Below are 17745 nucleotides of genomic sequence, written 5' to 3'. Positions count from 1 at the left end.
TTGATTCCAGAGAACTAAGAATTGTGGTATGCTCAGTCAGCACTTCTTCTATTTCCTGTTTCATGTTCTCATTCTAGGCTTGGATTTTTAGAACAGTTCATGGAGACTGATCTCCAATGGCTATGGGAAAGTAAAAAAGACTGTTCCTTTTCAGTTATTTTGAAGATCGGCTGTACACACACAGTGCAGCTGATTTTCACATTTCATCCCACAAGAAATACAAATCAATACAAAGCATCCTCAAAGTTGTTGCTCCATCATCTTCCAACTCCACCATTTTGAGCACTATTGGCCAAGATGCCAGATTTCATCAGGTCGAACATGTGATACTTAGGAGGGTGAAAGTGGAACCTGGCCAATCAAGAGAAGAGTCTGCTAGGTGCCTACTCTAGATTTGTCAGTACAGGCCTTCAAGCCAAGTTGGTGGGCCTCCAGAAACCTGGTAGATCTAAATCCACTTCAGTCAAATTTTGTCACAGCTGAATCCTTGTAAAGCTAAAGGCATGATCAATAGCAATCTAGACTGATTGCCTCAAGCCTGGTACCTATAGCAATCACCTCAAAACAGTGAGCATACAAGGGAGGGGAATGCAAAAGACAGAGAAGACAGAGCAGCCAATAGATGATGGTATGGGTAATGATAGCGGTAACACTTTCCTTAGTTCAATGTCTTCTGCTTCTGCTCCTGCAAATTTCAAGTTGAAATAACAAGATATGTCCATTACATCATGCAAGCTGTTAGGGGTTTTTTTTGGGGGGGGGGGAGGATTAATTAAATGTAAACATGAGCAATCTAGCTGGAAAGTTTTGTGATAGAGCCGTGGTGGCACAGTGGTACTGTAGGCTAATTTTGCTGACTGCCAGAATTAAATTCCCACCAGCTCAAGGTTGACTCAGCCTTCCATCCTTCCGAGGTTGGTAAAATGAGGACCCAGATTATTGGGGGCAATATGCTGACTATGTAAACTGCTTAGAGAGGGCTGTAAAGTACTGTGAAGTGGTATATAAATCTAAGTGCTAGTGGTAAGTGCTAGGGATTGATTGATTTTTATAGCCACCTATCTCAGCAAATAACTCTGGGTGGTTCTTTTCTGAATTCTTTCACCAGTCTGGAGCTTCTTTAATACTTCTTAAGCAAAAGACATCTAGATCAGCCAGCTCATGGAAAGGGAGAAAAGCATTATCTGAATACTTATGTTCTTTATTTTTTAACTAGGCAGAAAGAATATTGCAGACCAGTGCATTGTTTCCAGCTCTATTAGGCTGTCATATTCCATGATCCATCTGAGGGATTCATACTTTACTCCTGACAGTTGTCTTCCACAGCACAACACAGCAGAAATTGATTACTTTAGAAATTCTACAGGATCCACTTACAACCAGAACGCTTTCAGTTCATTTTATTTGTTTAATAAAAAAAAGGAAAACTCACAAAGCTTGTATGTATATCTTATATATATAAATATATACAGTATATATAAATCAAATGATTTCAGGCACCATTGTTGAGTGTGGCATGAAACAAAACAAGTAGCAAAGAAAGTATGTGGAGACTTAGTCCAATATAATAGGGTTAAGCATGCCTATCTCTGTATTAGATTAAGGCCTCTGATTTTTGTATTGGAAATTAACTTTCATTTATAGTACCTACACATCTGGATTCTGCTCTTTGGGTTTCTCCAAGATTTGTAGGTTTGTACCAGCTTTTCAATTCCACAGAGTAATATCTCAAATACATTCTTATACATTTTCACCAGGATGAAGTGTTCTATGTGATTTGAAAATTTTTTACACTCCTATATTGGAAGAAATTGGTTCAAAATTACGTAATTTTATATTTAGTGATTCTTTGGAAACCAGCAAAACAATATCAAAGAGGTTGTGGCAGAATAAACAGTAAGACACACTTATCTATAATCAAAATTGACTTCAAACAGCTAAGAGAAGGCGAGATTCTAGCCAATAGACATAAAAGTTTAGATGCTAAGGCGTCTGGCATATGCTGGTGGTCACAACATCAGTTGGGATCCCTTGTGCTTTGAATGGATCAGAGCATCAATGACCATGAGGATCTTTGGCATAAGATTTAAGAGTATTTTAGAAGGCTTCAAAGAAAAGAGGTGAGGGGCAAACAAAGAAGTCAAATGGGGGACACAGAAGAATCAAGTGCAGGATCTTTGGATTTGCAGTCATTCCTAGGATTAATTCAAACCTTGTATCCTTCACCGAAAAAGTTCTTGGAAGAGATTTCTTGGCACTTTGGCAATATTGTGGGGTTATTTGTATTTGTCCTTGTATTTGCATTTGTAGCATCATGTTGGAAACTGTTTTCCGTTCATTCAGATCCTGCTTTTATCCCCAATGCTTTAGCTCGGGTTGGTGGGCTTTCTGGGTCTCAACAAATGGCAAAGCAGGACAGTTGCCCCAGGCAGGGACTTTTCTTTCTAGATTTGGGCTGTTCTTACAGGTTGCTGCTCTCTAATTTACGGTTGGCACCTGGTTCCTCTGTAAACTATATTCCTTTGCCTTCAGTCTCAGATTGGCAATGCTGTTAGCCATATTCATGCCCTGAGCTGGGCTGGCATTGGTACAGGAAGCAGAATAAGAAGCCATGGCAGTGCTGGGAGGCAGAAAAAAAAGAGGGGAAGGAGGGAAAAACAACAACAACAACACATCATATTTTGATTCTACAATTCATGTGCATTCAGGTCACCTGCATGATGTCAAATATCCAGAAAAATAGCTAGCTAGCCTGCCCAAGTCTTACAATGCAGTTTGATTTTTAGCAGTTAAACCTTTACATGGCATTTGCAAATGACGTGGCTAAGGAAAGTGGAGGGATAAAAGCTTGGAGTCAAACATTTACAGCCATATTATGCAACTGTATTCCACCAATCTTAATTTCCAAGGAGTACAACCGAGCTTGGAGTGATGTGCCAGGGCTATGGCTCAAAAAAAAAAAAAAAAAAAAGGGTGGGGCAATAAGAAAACCAAACTGATTTAAATTGAATGCATTAAAAAAAAAAGTTAGCATTCCCTGTGTACATGATCCTAAAATAATTACAACCCAACAACAACATTTGTAATGGAACAAAATATCCTTTCATATATCAGACCTTCATATTATGTTTACTACTCTGAATTAGGAACAACTGGAATAGGAACCATTCCAGATCTAAATCTAGATTGTGGAAAAGACTGATAATTTGGTACAGACATCCATAATCTGGTGCCCTGCAGATAAATTGGAACTGTGCAGTCATGCCAGTTGGGAATTCTGGGAATTGTAAATCCAAGCTGTCTGTAGAGCACCAGCTGGAGAGACACTGCTAGTCTTAGGAAGAGCCATTATCCATATTGTACACATACAAGATATTAATAACCATCTAATCCTTAAACAAGTGAATTCAGTTTGTCAAGGTTCTTTTGCTTAGCAAGCAAACACACATTTAGTTTGGAAGAACTACTTCTACATCCCAAATCAGAGTATCAAAGGAACTACCATTCTTATCACAATGCATATTCCAATGTCGAACGAGGGGATTAATATATATTTTAATTTACAGACAATTCATTTCTATGGGCATACTTCCTAAGCATATCAATGTTTACTATTCCTCTAAAAGCAAGTTTATTTACTTCAGTGCATATGTCAGAATTTTTGATAAGTAGCATTAAAAAAGGAACATAAATGGATTATGCAAAGGATAAATGAACTTGCACATGTTTAACCAGGACACAAAATAAATGGGACCACCGTCTGATAGCACTTTGATCTTTTTAGTCATGGGTATTTTTCATATCTGTGGCTCTTATGATTTCATTCAGGCTCCAGAGTCTTATACATTTTTGTCTACAGATTAGATTTATCACTGGAGGAAGAATCTAGGAATCAAATCCTACAAACTATAAATTGAAACTTTTATAGGGCTGCTAATCCTGCTACAATCAGGAATGCAGAATTCCCTTGGATCCCTCCATTCCAGAGTCTGGATCACCACCAGGCAAAAGTTTCTGAAGAAAAGATCTGAGTAGAACTCATAGGCCTTCTGATTCACAAAAGCCTCACTGACATGAGTACAGTAAAAGTAGTGGTCAATGTTTTAAAAACCCACAGAGCTAAATTAAAAGTAGTCAAAAGAATATTCTGATTTTTTTTTCTTTTTCTTTTTTTGGAAACTATTTCCAACTATCTTCAGTAAGCTACATTTTGCTTTCTGTATCTACTCATTGTGTGTGCTGTTGGTGTCCTGTCTATTTGTGAGTTCCCTGGAAATCTGTTTTGAGTTTGACAGCTTAATTTTAATCAGGCATTGACTAGTGGCGTCTGTAATGAACACTTCTGAGAACTGGTGCACCAAGTTTGTTCCAGTGGTTCAGTACCCAATTCTTTGAAGAGTAGTGAACTAACTCCTTTAGGTTTACCAAGTTCCTCAAATAAACCCATTCATTTCCAAGAGTCTGGCACTGGAAATATTCCCAGTGGTTTAAACCCCATTACTGTTTGTTTGCCAGATCAATCAGTCTTTGGGTTCTGCCTTGCTTTTCTCAGGCTTACTGGCAATCAAAATAAAATTTAAATTTAAAAAAAAATTACATACCAAGCAAAAACATGGTCCACATTTATTTTTGTTTGTTTTACTTTGTTATACAGAGTTTAGCCAAGGGCATTTCCCATGAGTTTTGCGAAATACTGTTTGCTTTCATTTTTTTTCTTCTTCTTTTTTCTCCCTTTGGAAAAAAAATACTTTCAAAGGATGATCCTTGAGGGTGGCAGGCAAAAGAGCTGCCAATGGTATAAGAGAAGAAAACAACAGTGATTAGGCCTGGGAACAGTTCTTCCTTTGGGCACAGGAGCCAATTACTGTGAAAACATGACCTTTTCTCATAATTTGTCAGTAATTAAAAGGGCAGTTTGCCAGGTGAGATGTAATGAGTCAGTGTAGAGTCAAAATGACAAAGATGCACCAAACCATTTTTCAGAGATTAATGAAAAAGTGAAGAATAGGTGTCTGTGGCTTTGAATATACTCTGTTGGCTCAGACTGGAGCACACAAAGCATTGCTGTCCAAATGGAACTGAGAAGTGCCAGCATCACTTGGTCATATTGGCTGCATAGCACTGCAGTATCATCATGTCCAGGGTTTGATCCTTAATTGCTTGGACTAAATTAGGAAGGATCTGCACAGATGAAAAAAAAAATGACACAGCAGCCTGTCCAATAGAAATTCCAGAGAAATGGCCACTGTCAGCAGTTACCACAGAAAGGAGAGCTGAGTTGCACTCCTACTTCTGAGGCTGAGAGCAACATTTGGCTCAGGATGGTTTTTACCCAACATCCTTTTCCTTCCACCCTCAGGGTACAGGTCAGGCATGCCTTACAGGGAGATAAATTGAGCAAGGCTGTATGTAGCAACAAGACTAGGCTTGTGTATCTGGAGGGCTGATTCTCTGCCACTCAGCGCTTTACAGACTGATCAGCCAACCAACTTCCAAAAGGGAGGATATTGTCAACGTTTTAAGAAGAATCAGTAAAATATGAAAGCAGTGGTGTACGATAGAAATAGGTATACTGGGACAGGGCCATGCTTGGCTTCAAGAGGGTCCCAATACCAGGTTTAGAACAGAATAGAATAGAGCTGGAAGGGACCTTGGAGGTCTTCTAGTCCAGTCCCTTGCTCAAGCAGGAGAATCGATACTATTTCAGATAAATGACTGTCTAGTCTCTTCTTAAAAACTTCCAATGATGGAGCACCCAGAATTTCCAAAGGCAGGCTGTTCATTGTTAATTGTCCCCACTGTTAGGAAGGTTCTCCTTAATTCCAGGTTGCTTCTCTCTTTGATTAGTTTCCAACCATTGTTTCTTGTCCTGCCATCTGGTGCTTTGGATAAAAATTTGACCCCCTTTTCTTTGTGGCATCCATTCAAATACTGGAATACTGCTAACAGGTTGCCCCTGATTCTTCCTTTCCTTAGACTAGCCAAACCCAAATCCTGCAGCTGTTCTTTATGTTTTAGTCTCCAGGCCTTTGGTCATCTTAGTTGCTCTTCTCTGAACTTTTTCCAAAGTCTCAACATCTTTTTTGTAGTATGGTGACCAAAATTGGTTGCAGTATTTCAGGTCTGGTCTTACTAGGGTCTTATAAAGTGGTTTCATGTGATCTTGATTCTATGCCTCCATTTATACAACACAGGATTGTATTAGCTTTTTTGGCTGCTGCTGCACACTGCTGGCCCATAGTCAAGTGATCATCCACTAGGACTCCAAGGTCCCTCTAACAGTTACTGTTTTTGAGCCAGGTCTCACCTAATCTGTACTTATACCTTTGATTTTTCCTGCCTAAATGTAAAACTTTGCTTTTCTCCACATTAAAATTCATTTTGTTGAACAATTGGCCCTCTGAAGAGGTTGAAGAATAATCAAGGATATAATCAAATGTATTTGGTTAATTTTAAACCGATCACACTTTATTGACGTCCTGGCCCTACCTCCTCCTTAAAACATTGCTCGGCATCTAAGTACGATCCTTAGCTTGAAAAAACATTGTAGTTTTTCAGCTTCTGACTGTTTTGCCCCATATGGGTATCTCTTTCTGTATTTGTTTAACATGCTAAGCCAAACTATACAGTACAGTGTGGTGTGTGAATTCAGCTGCTGCGGATTCTGAATTATGTTTTATGGCTTAGAATCTAATATGATAGCATAATTGGGAGTCAGTTTGGTCTAGTGGTAAAGGTACAAGGCTAGCAACCAGGAGATTGTGAATTGTAGTCCTGCTTTAAGCATGAAAACCTGTTGGGTGACTTTAGGCTAGACTTCACTCTCTCTCGGCTAAACCTATCTCACAGGATTCTTGTTTTAAGGAAACAACACTAAGAAGAAGGAGAAGTAATATATCTATTACATTTGCCACCTTGAATTATTTATAAAAATAAAGGTGCAATAAACTTAAATATCAAATCGAATCAAATCAAATCACTGAAATCAAATCAAGTCATCATCTATGTACCATTTGGGAGAGGGGTCTTGCTACAATATTTTGCTTTATAAAGAGAATAATTAGTTCTGAATATATATATATATTCTGTTAGCTATTTAAACCAAGTAAACAAGAGTCACAATGGAATTCAAGTGAGTCCAGTGTGTGTCCCATTACTCAATCACTTTCTTTTCTTATCTTCTTTGTTTTTACAGAAGAGGCTGCCAAATTCTATTATACCCTCTTTCTTTATTTTTCTCAGCACTACGCTTTTTCTATTTTTCAATAGCTCTTCCCACATATGCATGGTGTCCAGGCCAGAAAGAGTGTAAATTCTCCAGGCCAGAAAGAGTGTAAATTCTCCAGGCCAGAAAGAGTGTAAATTCTCAATGTAGCCTATTTTAGACTATAATCTACACGTTTTTGTTTTGAAACTAGCTTGTCAAACTAGCTTTTCCCAAAGAATTTTGCAAACATTAGTTGGCTGAGGGCATTGGAAATTGCTCTCATTCAGTTCATAACTGAGATAGGCTTCTACGGTCCTTATCTAGGTTTCCCCTTATTTGAACATTCTCCTTATTTGGACATACATGCCTCAGGATACATAAAATTTATTAGGCTTTGTCACCCACCTGGAAGGAATGACAGGTGTCTGCAGTGAATCAGAGGCAACCAACAGGGGTACAAGATATATAGTCACCTGTAAGGAGAGGCAGTTCCCCAGGAGAGATAGTCAGTGGCTCTTGGTGCTGGGCGAGGTACAATTGGTTGCTCCACTGCAGTTACATCACCTGAGTAAGATTTAAGGAGGGATGCATTTTTGTTGGCCAGCATTGCTCGCTCATTCCTGCGAAACTTTGCCCGCCTGTTCTGAAACCACACCTAGGAAGAGAAGCACACCAGAACTAGGTATCAGATACTGTGGCATGAAAATAGGCATTGCAATCTTCTTCATCAAAATCAAAATAGATCCCTTACTGCTCCAGTCAGCACAGCATAAGAAGTTTCAATTCGCATAGTTACTGTGTTTTTATTGGCCAGAAGGGGATGTTTTTGGTTCAGTGAGGATGTCAAAGTAGGATCCAGGGAACATAAATTCAAAAAATTCAAAAGGAGCTGGGCTAGCTAACCACATTTTCAGGAATGTGGTTATAATAAAGGAAATGAATACAAATTATAAAAATAAAGGAATGAATACATTCCATCATCCTAAAAGGAGAGCACTGCTAAAATATTGGGTCAAGAGTTAAAATGAAACAACTATACCACCATTTCAGTTTATCTAACCAGAGATTATGATCTTTAAGAAATGTGTAACTTATTTTTTCATACACCCATAGGGCTTAATGTAATCATTACATGTTAATAAATATGCAATAAATATTAAATATTTATTTAATAAAAAAATAAATAAGCTACTAAGCTATATAAACTATTTAATAAATATGGCCCATTTCTCCTCAGAGATGAGGAGAATACTTTCACTCTCAAGTTAAGCAAGTATGAAAGAAGGAAGGTGCTATCCTGAAAATTTTCAATGACCTACTTTGAAAAAATTAAAAGGATCTAGTAAGGGTTTTTTAGGGCTGCAAAATTCTTCTCTTTCTCCTTCTCCTTCTCCTTCTCCTCCTCCTCCTCCTCCTTCCTCCTCGTCCTCCTCCTCCTTTATTTTTATGATCCATTGTGGTGAGCAGGATGCTGCTCTCCAGTGTAGAATGTTTCACAACTGGATTCTGGCTTGAATTCCTTTCTTCAAGGAAAACATCTTGTGTTTATTAGGGAAGTTAATAACTCCCAGTAAATTTTGGAAACTCTTCCACTCATTCAAGCAAGGAGCCAGACCTAAAACTTTGACTAGATGCCTTTGGAAAGGGAGAAATGAAAGAAAAGGACTGACAATGAGCCACTGCTTGACATTCCTCTAGGCTTGCCTGGTTCCTCGTATGAGGAAAATCCTTTGGATATATCATCAAATCTAATGAAATAAGGTTATTCATATCCACATCAGTTTTCTAGGTTTTGGAAATGTTTTCGTACTTAGTTACCACCTTTCCCACTGCATTTAAGAAGCTATTAAGTTATTGTATATAAGCTATTAGGAAGTTATTGTTTCTACTTCTTAAAAAGTAAAAAGTTTGAATAGTGAGATTGGCAGCATATACATTTAATTAATAAATAAATCTATGGGATAAAAGGCAAGCTAGGAGCTAGTTTAGTCAATGGCAGCATTTAGTCAATGGTAGGTACTCTACTTGGCAAGCAGGAGTTACTGTAATGAGGAGAAAAGGCTTGCCCTGCTGAGGAGATGCTCCCTAACTATCTCATCTATTGGACTGATATAATTATCAGCGAAATGCTAGAAGTGGGTCAGGATGAATACCATATCTACAATTGTTCACAATCCATATCCCTTACTCTTCAAAATAACGGGGAGGCTTCTAGCAATCACCTTAGTGAATGCAATGAGCATATGTTTCTAAACTTAAAAATAGATTGGGCATCCCTCTGAAAACTTCAGTAAAGTCCACTGCTTTGAAAGATTTTTTTTGGAAGCCTTTCTTGGCTTACAACATGCCTATGCTGTAAATTTAGTTAGAAACACAAACATAAATTTTGACATCTCATTCCCAATTTCTTCAGATTGTTAGAGCAAAGAAAGTTTGTAACTCCTTCTAGAATCGAATAATTTTTCCCTGTTGTGGTATTTTATAGATTAAAGTCAACTGCAGAAAGATATTCTGCAAAAATATGGATAGTGCTAGTTCCTTGGGACAAACACTTTGGGCACAATCCAACCCAAACAAAACACAAAACTCTTTAGGTTTTACAGGAATTATTTACCATGGCTTATTGAAATCACAGGAAACCTACAGTGATTATGTCCAGGATATTTATTCATAGAATCCCACACTGAACTGCTTTAATTGATTCTGTTGAACATATATTTAATAATATAATAGGAAGCATCCCCCAAGTACGGTATATGCTAGACGAGATTCATTCTCCACAGAACCAGTCCCTGGTGCCCAAAAGGTTGGGGACTGCTGTGTTAAGACAATATTTTCCAGTACTTTTGCTCATATAATGATGAGAATACAGAATAACCTAGACTTAGTTTTATAAATTTAAAAATGGGAGGTTTCTAGCTTTTAAGGTTGTAAGTTTATGACAGAAAAGGTTGTAAGTTTATGACAGAAAAACATATAGAAAGATCTGTAGTGAGGGAATAGTTTTAATTTGTCTAGAGCTGGTGCCCTAATCAAATACTTACCCACTTACAGGTAGTCCTCAACTTACAATCACAATTGAGCCCAAAATTTATGTTGCCAAGTGAAACATTTATTAAGTGAATTTTACCCCATTTTCCAACTTTTCTTGCCACTCTTAAGTCAATTGTTACAATTGTTAAGTTAGTGACACTTTTCTTAAGTGAATCTGGCTTCCCCATTGACTTTACTTCTCAGAAGTTCACAAAAGGTGATCACATTACCTTGGGATACAGTTGTCAATCATCTCAATTTTGATCATGTGACCATGGGGATACTGCAACAGTCACAAGTGTGATAAATGGTCATAAATCACTTTTTTCAGTACTGTTGTAACTCTGAGTGGTCCCTAAATGAACAGTTGTAAGTCAAGGACTATTTGTATTTTATCCTTACTCCTTGAAAATTGCCAAAATCTGGAGCTCAGAATACATTTAAGTCAACAACTTGGTATACAATAAGACAAGCTACAGAAACATTGGTCTTCATAATTAAAGAAAAAAAGTATTTAAACAAAACATTTTAGCTTAAAAATAATTAGTGAAATTATTTTTATATATGAAACTGTTATAAATGTTCAAGTATTACATTTCAAATATTCATATTGTAACAACCTGCTAAAATGGTTAATATTTTAATTTGAATGGCTTTAATTTATTGGAGTGGCAAAAATGTGATCCAAATGCTACTCTTGTCCCTTATCAGACAAAACCAAATTTTGGAACAGCTGTTCCACTGCATGAGGATGCAGGGATAAAACTAAAGGACAGCCTCTTTCTCCCATCTTATGGCAGATAAGTATCTTGCAACTATCTATATCCACAATATAGCAGTTGATTATTACACACATTGTTCTTTTTGTTTGTTTGTTTCCATATACATTCCATATACAAATCAAAATACACTTTAAAACAACATAAATAGAAAGATGGGTCCATTTTTTAAACAAAAACTTCTAAAGTGGGTTGGAAGAAAGGATAATATGTCTACCTCTTTGTTTTTTGTTTTTCTTTTTTTTTTAAAAAAAAAAAGATGGAATAAGAAGTGTAAGTCATCTGGTCTGTTCTTTGGGGTGCTGGATTCATTACCTGGACCCGAGCCTCGGTGAGGTTGACCCTGCGTGCAAGGTCTTCTCGGACAAAAGCATCTGGGTAATGTGTCCGCTCAAAGACTCTCTCCAGGGCCTGAAGCTGGCTGCTGTTGAAGGTGGTCCTGTTTCGCCTCTGCTTTCGTTTCTTCTTCTCTTCAGAATTCAGCTGGTCACCTGGCAAAGGAGAGAGCCGAAAAACTGGAGTGGGGAGGTGACTCAGTAGATCAAACAAAACTATTCATCAAATAAATGGCTTTAGAAGATTAAGCTTTTTAAAAGAAAAGGTCAAATATTATCCAAATTAGTAGTAAAACAGAACATGCAACTTTGCATAAATTTCAAATGGCTGTTCAAATGTAGGGTAATTATGATGGCATATGAGTGGCCATACAGTATAGTGTTTCTAATTCATCTCCCTTTATTGACTGAGTGAAAAAGCAGTATTGTCCTCTTAAAGACTTTAGGGCTCAGACTATCCTTATTAAAATAACTCCATACACTATTAATATTAGTTATTCGTTACACATATATAGTTGCATAGCCTAGAATCAGACTGTTTTGTGAGGTAAAGGAATACGGAGGATGAATATAGACATCTCCACAACTCTTTTCATAAAAGAAAATTAATAACTTGCTCTGCAAATGGGATCAAGACCAATAACATTTTAGTAATTTTAAGCTTCTTTATAGAAGCATATAACACTGAATATTATAAACACATGGCCTTTAAAATATTTTTATAATCAACTCAACTAAAAAAATAATATTTTTATCATAGTTATTTGTAAATATTCCTAAACTCTGAAATTTCTCTATTACTATCAAATTGCCCTCCATTTTTTGAATCTTTTGATGTTAACTATTTCTTGCTCTTAGTTACAAAGAATATTATCACTTTTCCTCTCTTTCCTCTCATATAATTCCTCTCATATGATATCTTTCTCTTCCTTTTATAGAATCATTTATTATATAGTATTTAATTATATAATAGTGTTTCAATAATTGAGGGGCTGCCACAAAGATGAGGGGTCAACCTATTTTCCAAAGCACTAGAAGGCAAAACAAGAAAAAAAATGGATGGAAACTAATAAAGGAGAGAACCAACCTAGACCTAAGGAGAAATTTCCTAACAGTGAGAACAATCCACCAGTGGAATTAATCTGAGACCTTCCTCACCAACCTGAGGTCTTCCTAATTCTTAACCACAGTGCTCAAAGACCAAGCTCACTGACAATCCTGGGAGTTAATCCAAAATCCCCATCTCTTCCATCCATGTTGAAAAACAAACAAAAACAATATATGACTCTAATGTTACTGTACATTACATAGATGCAAGGAGCCAAATGTAGTTGTAGCTCCATGCTTTCAAATATCCACTTCCAAAATGCAGTAAAATAAAAATAGGAGAGTCATCTGTTTAATGAATTGTTTCTTGTTGAGGGGTTGTTTTTTTGCTTTCTAATCAGCCCTGACTCCTGGCAACTGCTGGATAAATTCCTGCGGTGTCCTTGGCAATATTTTCATAAATGGCTTAGTTTTTTTTTTCTTGCGGGGGGGGGGGGAGAGCCAATAGTCATCCAACTGGTTTTGTACCTAAGACAGGTCTAGAATTAATAGTCTCCCTTTTTAGCCCAGTGCCTTTAACACTACACCATACTGGCTCTCTATTTAAAATTAACAACATATTTCTTTTCAAATTAAGCTGGAATACAATATGTTTCAATTTTACTTCTCATGAAAGAGAAGTCAAAAAGCCTTCATGAAAATGTCCTCTGTGCATAAAATAACTTTAATATGATCTCTCCTTTAATTATTTTTAGATTTTATTGTTACATAGTTTTTGTTTCCTTTTTATTCTGCGTATCCAAGTTATTATTATAGGTAGAATTCAGATTAAGTTACTAATGAGAAGTACATTTGTACTTAATGAGACAATTACAGTATAATTTAACATAATTTTTATTTTTCATTTTGGACAGATATGAATAATCTGAATTATATCTGTGAATTCTAGAAATAATTTTGATTGATTAACTTCACAGCTTTCATCTAGGTCTAGGAGCTAAAGGGAATAAATACATTGCCTCCTTGTTCTCCTCCTCTACTTTTTATTGCCCCAGAAGCTACAGTGATAGGTCAGCTTTCACAGAGGAGGATGGACATGAACCTGGGTCTCTTGAGTCATCAATGAACACTTAACATTCATAAAATGATGTATATAAATGTCTAAAATAAATTCAGTACATCACAGAACATTCTAATGGACTGTCAATTCCAATATAGTCTGCATTTTATTATAATTGTATAGTGAACCTCATTTTGGAGCTCTTTATGGAGAATATTATCTCAAGATTTGTATTGTGAACATAACCCATAAAGCTGGGAACTGCCTGAGAATTGGATAGTTCCCCTTCCGTTCAACTGGTTCTGTGAAGAAATTTTTAAAAATAATTGTCTATTGTTTATTTTGAGAACTCACATAAAGATATTTGAGGAAAAAGGAATGGCTTTTATTATGCTAATGTAAAAAGCTATCAGGACATCTGTCTTCTGGTTGACAATGTTAGAAGAAACAAATAAATGCCTTTTTATCTTTTCTTTTGAGGCAATCCAGTATTAAGAGCTAAGTGAATTTACCGAACAAATATGCATACAACCAACCTCTTGTATTAAAAATACTCTCTTCAAAAAAAAATTGATTCAAAACATCTACATATATTCAGACACACACACATTCTCAAAGAAGACCAACTATTGTAGCAATCAGCAGGAAAACTTCTAGTATTTTCTTCCAATTTCTGATAATGTATTACTGCCCACAAAAGCTCATAATGAAATCATTAAAATCTCCTGAGAGAAATTTTGCTCCTGCTAAACATAACAAGGGATTAATTTGTTCCCCCTGTGGAACAGAAAATGATAAAGGAAATCATAGATTTAGTAGATAATATTAGATTATTTAATTTAGCGTTCAACCTATATACTATTATGTCTTAAGGGATCCTGAACTGGAAGATCAGTATGATTTTAAGTATGATAGAGTATGATAGAGCTGAGGTGGTGCAGTGGTTAGAGTGCAGCACTGCAGGCTACTTCAGCTGACTGCTAGCTGCAATTCAGCAGTTGAAATTTCAGCAGCTCAAGGTTGACTCAGCCTTCCATTCTTCCAAGGTCGGTAAAATGAGGACTCAGATTATTGGGGGAAATATGGTGACTCTGTAAACCGCTTAGAGAGGGCTGTAAAAGCACTATATAAGTCTAAGTGCCATTGCTATTGCTATTAAGACTGGAGAGAGAAGCATCAATGACCTACACTATGTTGGTGACATTACTCTGACAGCTGAAAATGCAAAGGATTTGCAAACTCCAGTAATATGGTAAAATGGAAGGTGCACAGTGAAAAAGTGGGACAACACTAACTTAAAATTGACAGTGAAGACGTTGAAGTGGTAGATGATTCTGTTGTTTAGAAGCAACCATTATCCATAAAGGAACAAGTACTCAAGGAAAATGTTGCAGACTAGCACTTAGTGGAGTAGTCATGGAGACCAGTGGTAATATTCAATTTTTCCCCTACCAGTTCCGTGGGCGTTGCTTAGTGGACGTGGCTTGATGGGGGTCATGTGACTGAGTGGGCATGGCCAATTTGACATCACTCACGGCAACCCACCAAGCCATGCCCACCAGGCCATACCCACAGAACCGACATAAAGGTTCAGCCCGCCAAGTCTTCTTGCGTTTAACCTGGCTGCTTCTTGCCTCCTTCTCATGTTTGCTCTGTGTGTATGATCCTGAGAAGGAGGAGAGAAGCAGCCATGTTGAATGCTGTGGCAGAGAGAAGCCGAACTTTTCTCCCTCCCTTCACGGTGGAGCTGTTCAGAAGGCAGCCGCCAGCTGCAGTCTATCCCTTTATGGTCCCCCCCTCCCTCCTGGGTTCATACCTTAAAGACTGTGGCCAGTGGCTGCCTTCTGAGCAGCTTTGCTGCGACACCGTCCCTCTGGCTGTTGCCGTTCTCCTGGCCGGGTCCGGCCATGAGCAGCACCAGCAGACAATGGGGTGCATGTGCGCAGCCAGAATAGGGCGGCGGCCACGCATCCCATTGCCTGCCAGTGCTGCTCACAGCCAGACTGGCCAGGAGAACAGCAGCAGCTGGAGGGACGGCATCACAGCAGAGCTGCTCCGAAAGCAGCTGAAAATGACAACTGGAAGCTGGAGGCTTCTCAGCGTGAAAGGCAACCAAGCCTGTTCACGCCCTAGGTGTGAAGGTAGGTGAGTGAGGTGGGCAGAAGGTAGGTGAGTGAGGTAGGCAGCAAGCAGGCGGCTCTGGGCCAAGGCCGCAGCTGGGGAATGGTGCATTACCTGACCCAGCTGAGGTGGATGGTGAGTGGGCAGTGGCTCCAGGGCCTCAGGGAATGGCGCATCCCTGGGCCCCAGCCCCTGACCCAAGACGAAGGGCAAGTGGGCAGCATGCATTGCTTACCTTTGGTGAGCTAAGCAGAGCTAACGAGGTGATTAGCTGGGCCATGGGGCAAAGGCAACATATATAGGATGGGGGGTGGGCGGGTGGGGTGAGCAGCCACAAAGGGCAAGTGGCAACTGGGCAAGCAGGTGGGCGTGGATGAGGCCAATCAGAAGTGGTATTTACCGGTTCGGCGAACCAATTCAAATTGCCACTACCATTTGCCCGAACCGGTCCAAACTGGTCAAATACCACCCCTGATGAAGACCTTAGAAAAGATTCAGATGCCATAACATGCCAGAGTAGTGTGTGCAGTGATATCCCCTGTGACACTCTGTGGAAGCAAAAGTTGGACTTTGAAGAAGTAGGATTGAAAAACTACTAACACTTAGGAGAAAAACTCCTAAGAATACCAAGGACAGCCAAGATACAAATAAATGGATCATTGAACAAATCCACCCAGAATTCCATCTCAATTACAACTGAGCAGGCTAAAAGTGATCATACCCTGGATACATTACATGAAGCTCAAACTCTGTGGAGAAGGTATTAATCAGTGGTGGGATTCAAGTAATTTAACAACCAGTTCTCTGACCTAATGATTTCTTCCAACAACCAGTTTGCCAAACTGCTCAGAAAGTTAACAACTGGTTCTCCTGAAGTGCTGCGAACTGGCTGAATCCCACCACTGGTATTAATGCTTAAAAATGTGGAAAGAAAGAGGAGATAAAGATGACCAACAGCAAGGTCAGTTACAGCAGTGATGGGTACAGAATTGTAAGACATAAAGAACCTGTTTAGGTTTTCTTGAAGAAACTCTGCCTATGTGGTTTTAAGAGCTGACACTGATTTGATGACATCTAATCAAACAAACAAACAAACAAACATAGCTATGTTGGTAGGATCACAGATTTGGGGATTCTGCTGATTTTCTTTTTTTTAAATAAAATCTAGATTTATTAATTTAAATTCTGAAATTAGTCACTTCTGAATCTGAGCTTGTTTAGCAAACAAGGAAAAAAGGGCTATCCTGTTGTTATCAGGAGAGGCTTGAGTATGAGCCTGTAGAGCCTTTCCTCAGAGCTTGTTTCTCCAAGACCACTGTCCCCCATGGAACAGACAGCTATGTGTTTGAGCTGTGGAACTTGCCCCCACATGAATGGTTTACTAGCTAGGTTGTAAGAGCCTGGTGGCGCAGTGGACTAAACTACTGTTAAAGTAGTATTTAGCTGCCAGCTGCCTGCAATTACTGCAAAGTTCAGTTCTCACCAGGCTCAAGGTTGACTCAGCCTTCCATCCTTCCAAGGTAGATAAAATGAGGACCCAGTTTGTGGGGGCAATAAGCTGACTTTGTATAAAATAGAACACCGCTTAGGGGAGGCCAAAAAGCCCTACTAAGCAGGTATATACAAAAGTATGAAGGCTATTGCTTAAAAGCATTGTAAGCCACCCTGAGTCTCCGGAGAAGGGCGGCATATAAATCAAACTAATAAATAAATAAATAAATAAATAAATAAATAAATAAATAAATAAATAAATAAATAAATAAATAAATAAAGGTGCTTTTTCAAGAGGCAACTGGATTTTCTGGATTTTCTTGGAAGACATTTCACTTCTCATCCAAGAAGTTTCTTCAGCTCTGAAACTTTTTGGATGAGAAGCGAAATGTCTTCAAAGAAAAACCAGAAAGTCCAGTTGCCTCTTGAAATTTAATTAATTTAATTTAATTTAATTTAATTTAATTTAATTTAATTTAATTTAATTTAATTTAATTTAATTTAATTTAATTAATTTAATTAATTTAATTTAATTATTATTTAATTTAATTTAATTTAATTTAATTTAATTTAATTATTTAATTTAATTATTTAATTAAATTAAATTATATTTAATTTAATTATTTAATTTAATTTAATTTAATTTAATTTAATTTAATTTATAATTTAATT

The 17745-nt window shown here is 37.8% G+C and overlaps 1 protein-coding gene across 1 annotated transcript in view; it reads right to left on the bottom strand.

The window, feature by feature from the left end:
• Positions 1–1922: 1922 nt before the first annotated feature.
• PRRX1 (paired related homeobox 1) overlaps positions 1923–17745 on the bottom strand; it is an 80311-nt gene continuing 64488 nt past the window's right edge. Inside the window, exons 2-4 of the mRNA XM_070939198.1 lie at positions 11335–11510; positions 7681–7862; positions 1923–2620 (exon numbers count right to left, since the gene is read on the bottom strand). Of these exons, the coding sequence (XP_070795299.1) occupies positions 2479–2620; positions 7681–7862; positions 11335–11510 (500 nt within the window). The 3' untranslated portion in view covers positions 1923–2478. The remainder of the gene's footprint in view (positions 2621–7680; positions 7863–11334; positions 11511–17745) is intronic.

Source organism: Pituophis catenifer, unplaced genomic scaffold, assembly GCF_029215685.1.
Source record: "Pituophis catenifer annectens isolate HBS135680 unplaced genomic scaffold, rPitCat1.0.hap2 SCAF_3, whole genome shotgun sequence".
Classification (NCBI taxonomy): Eukaryota; Metazoa; Chordata; class Lepidosauria; order Squamata; family Colubridae; genus Pituophis; species Pituophis catenifer.
This window is presented reverse-complemented; position numbering and strand designations above follow the sequence as displayed.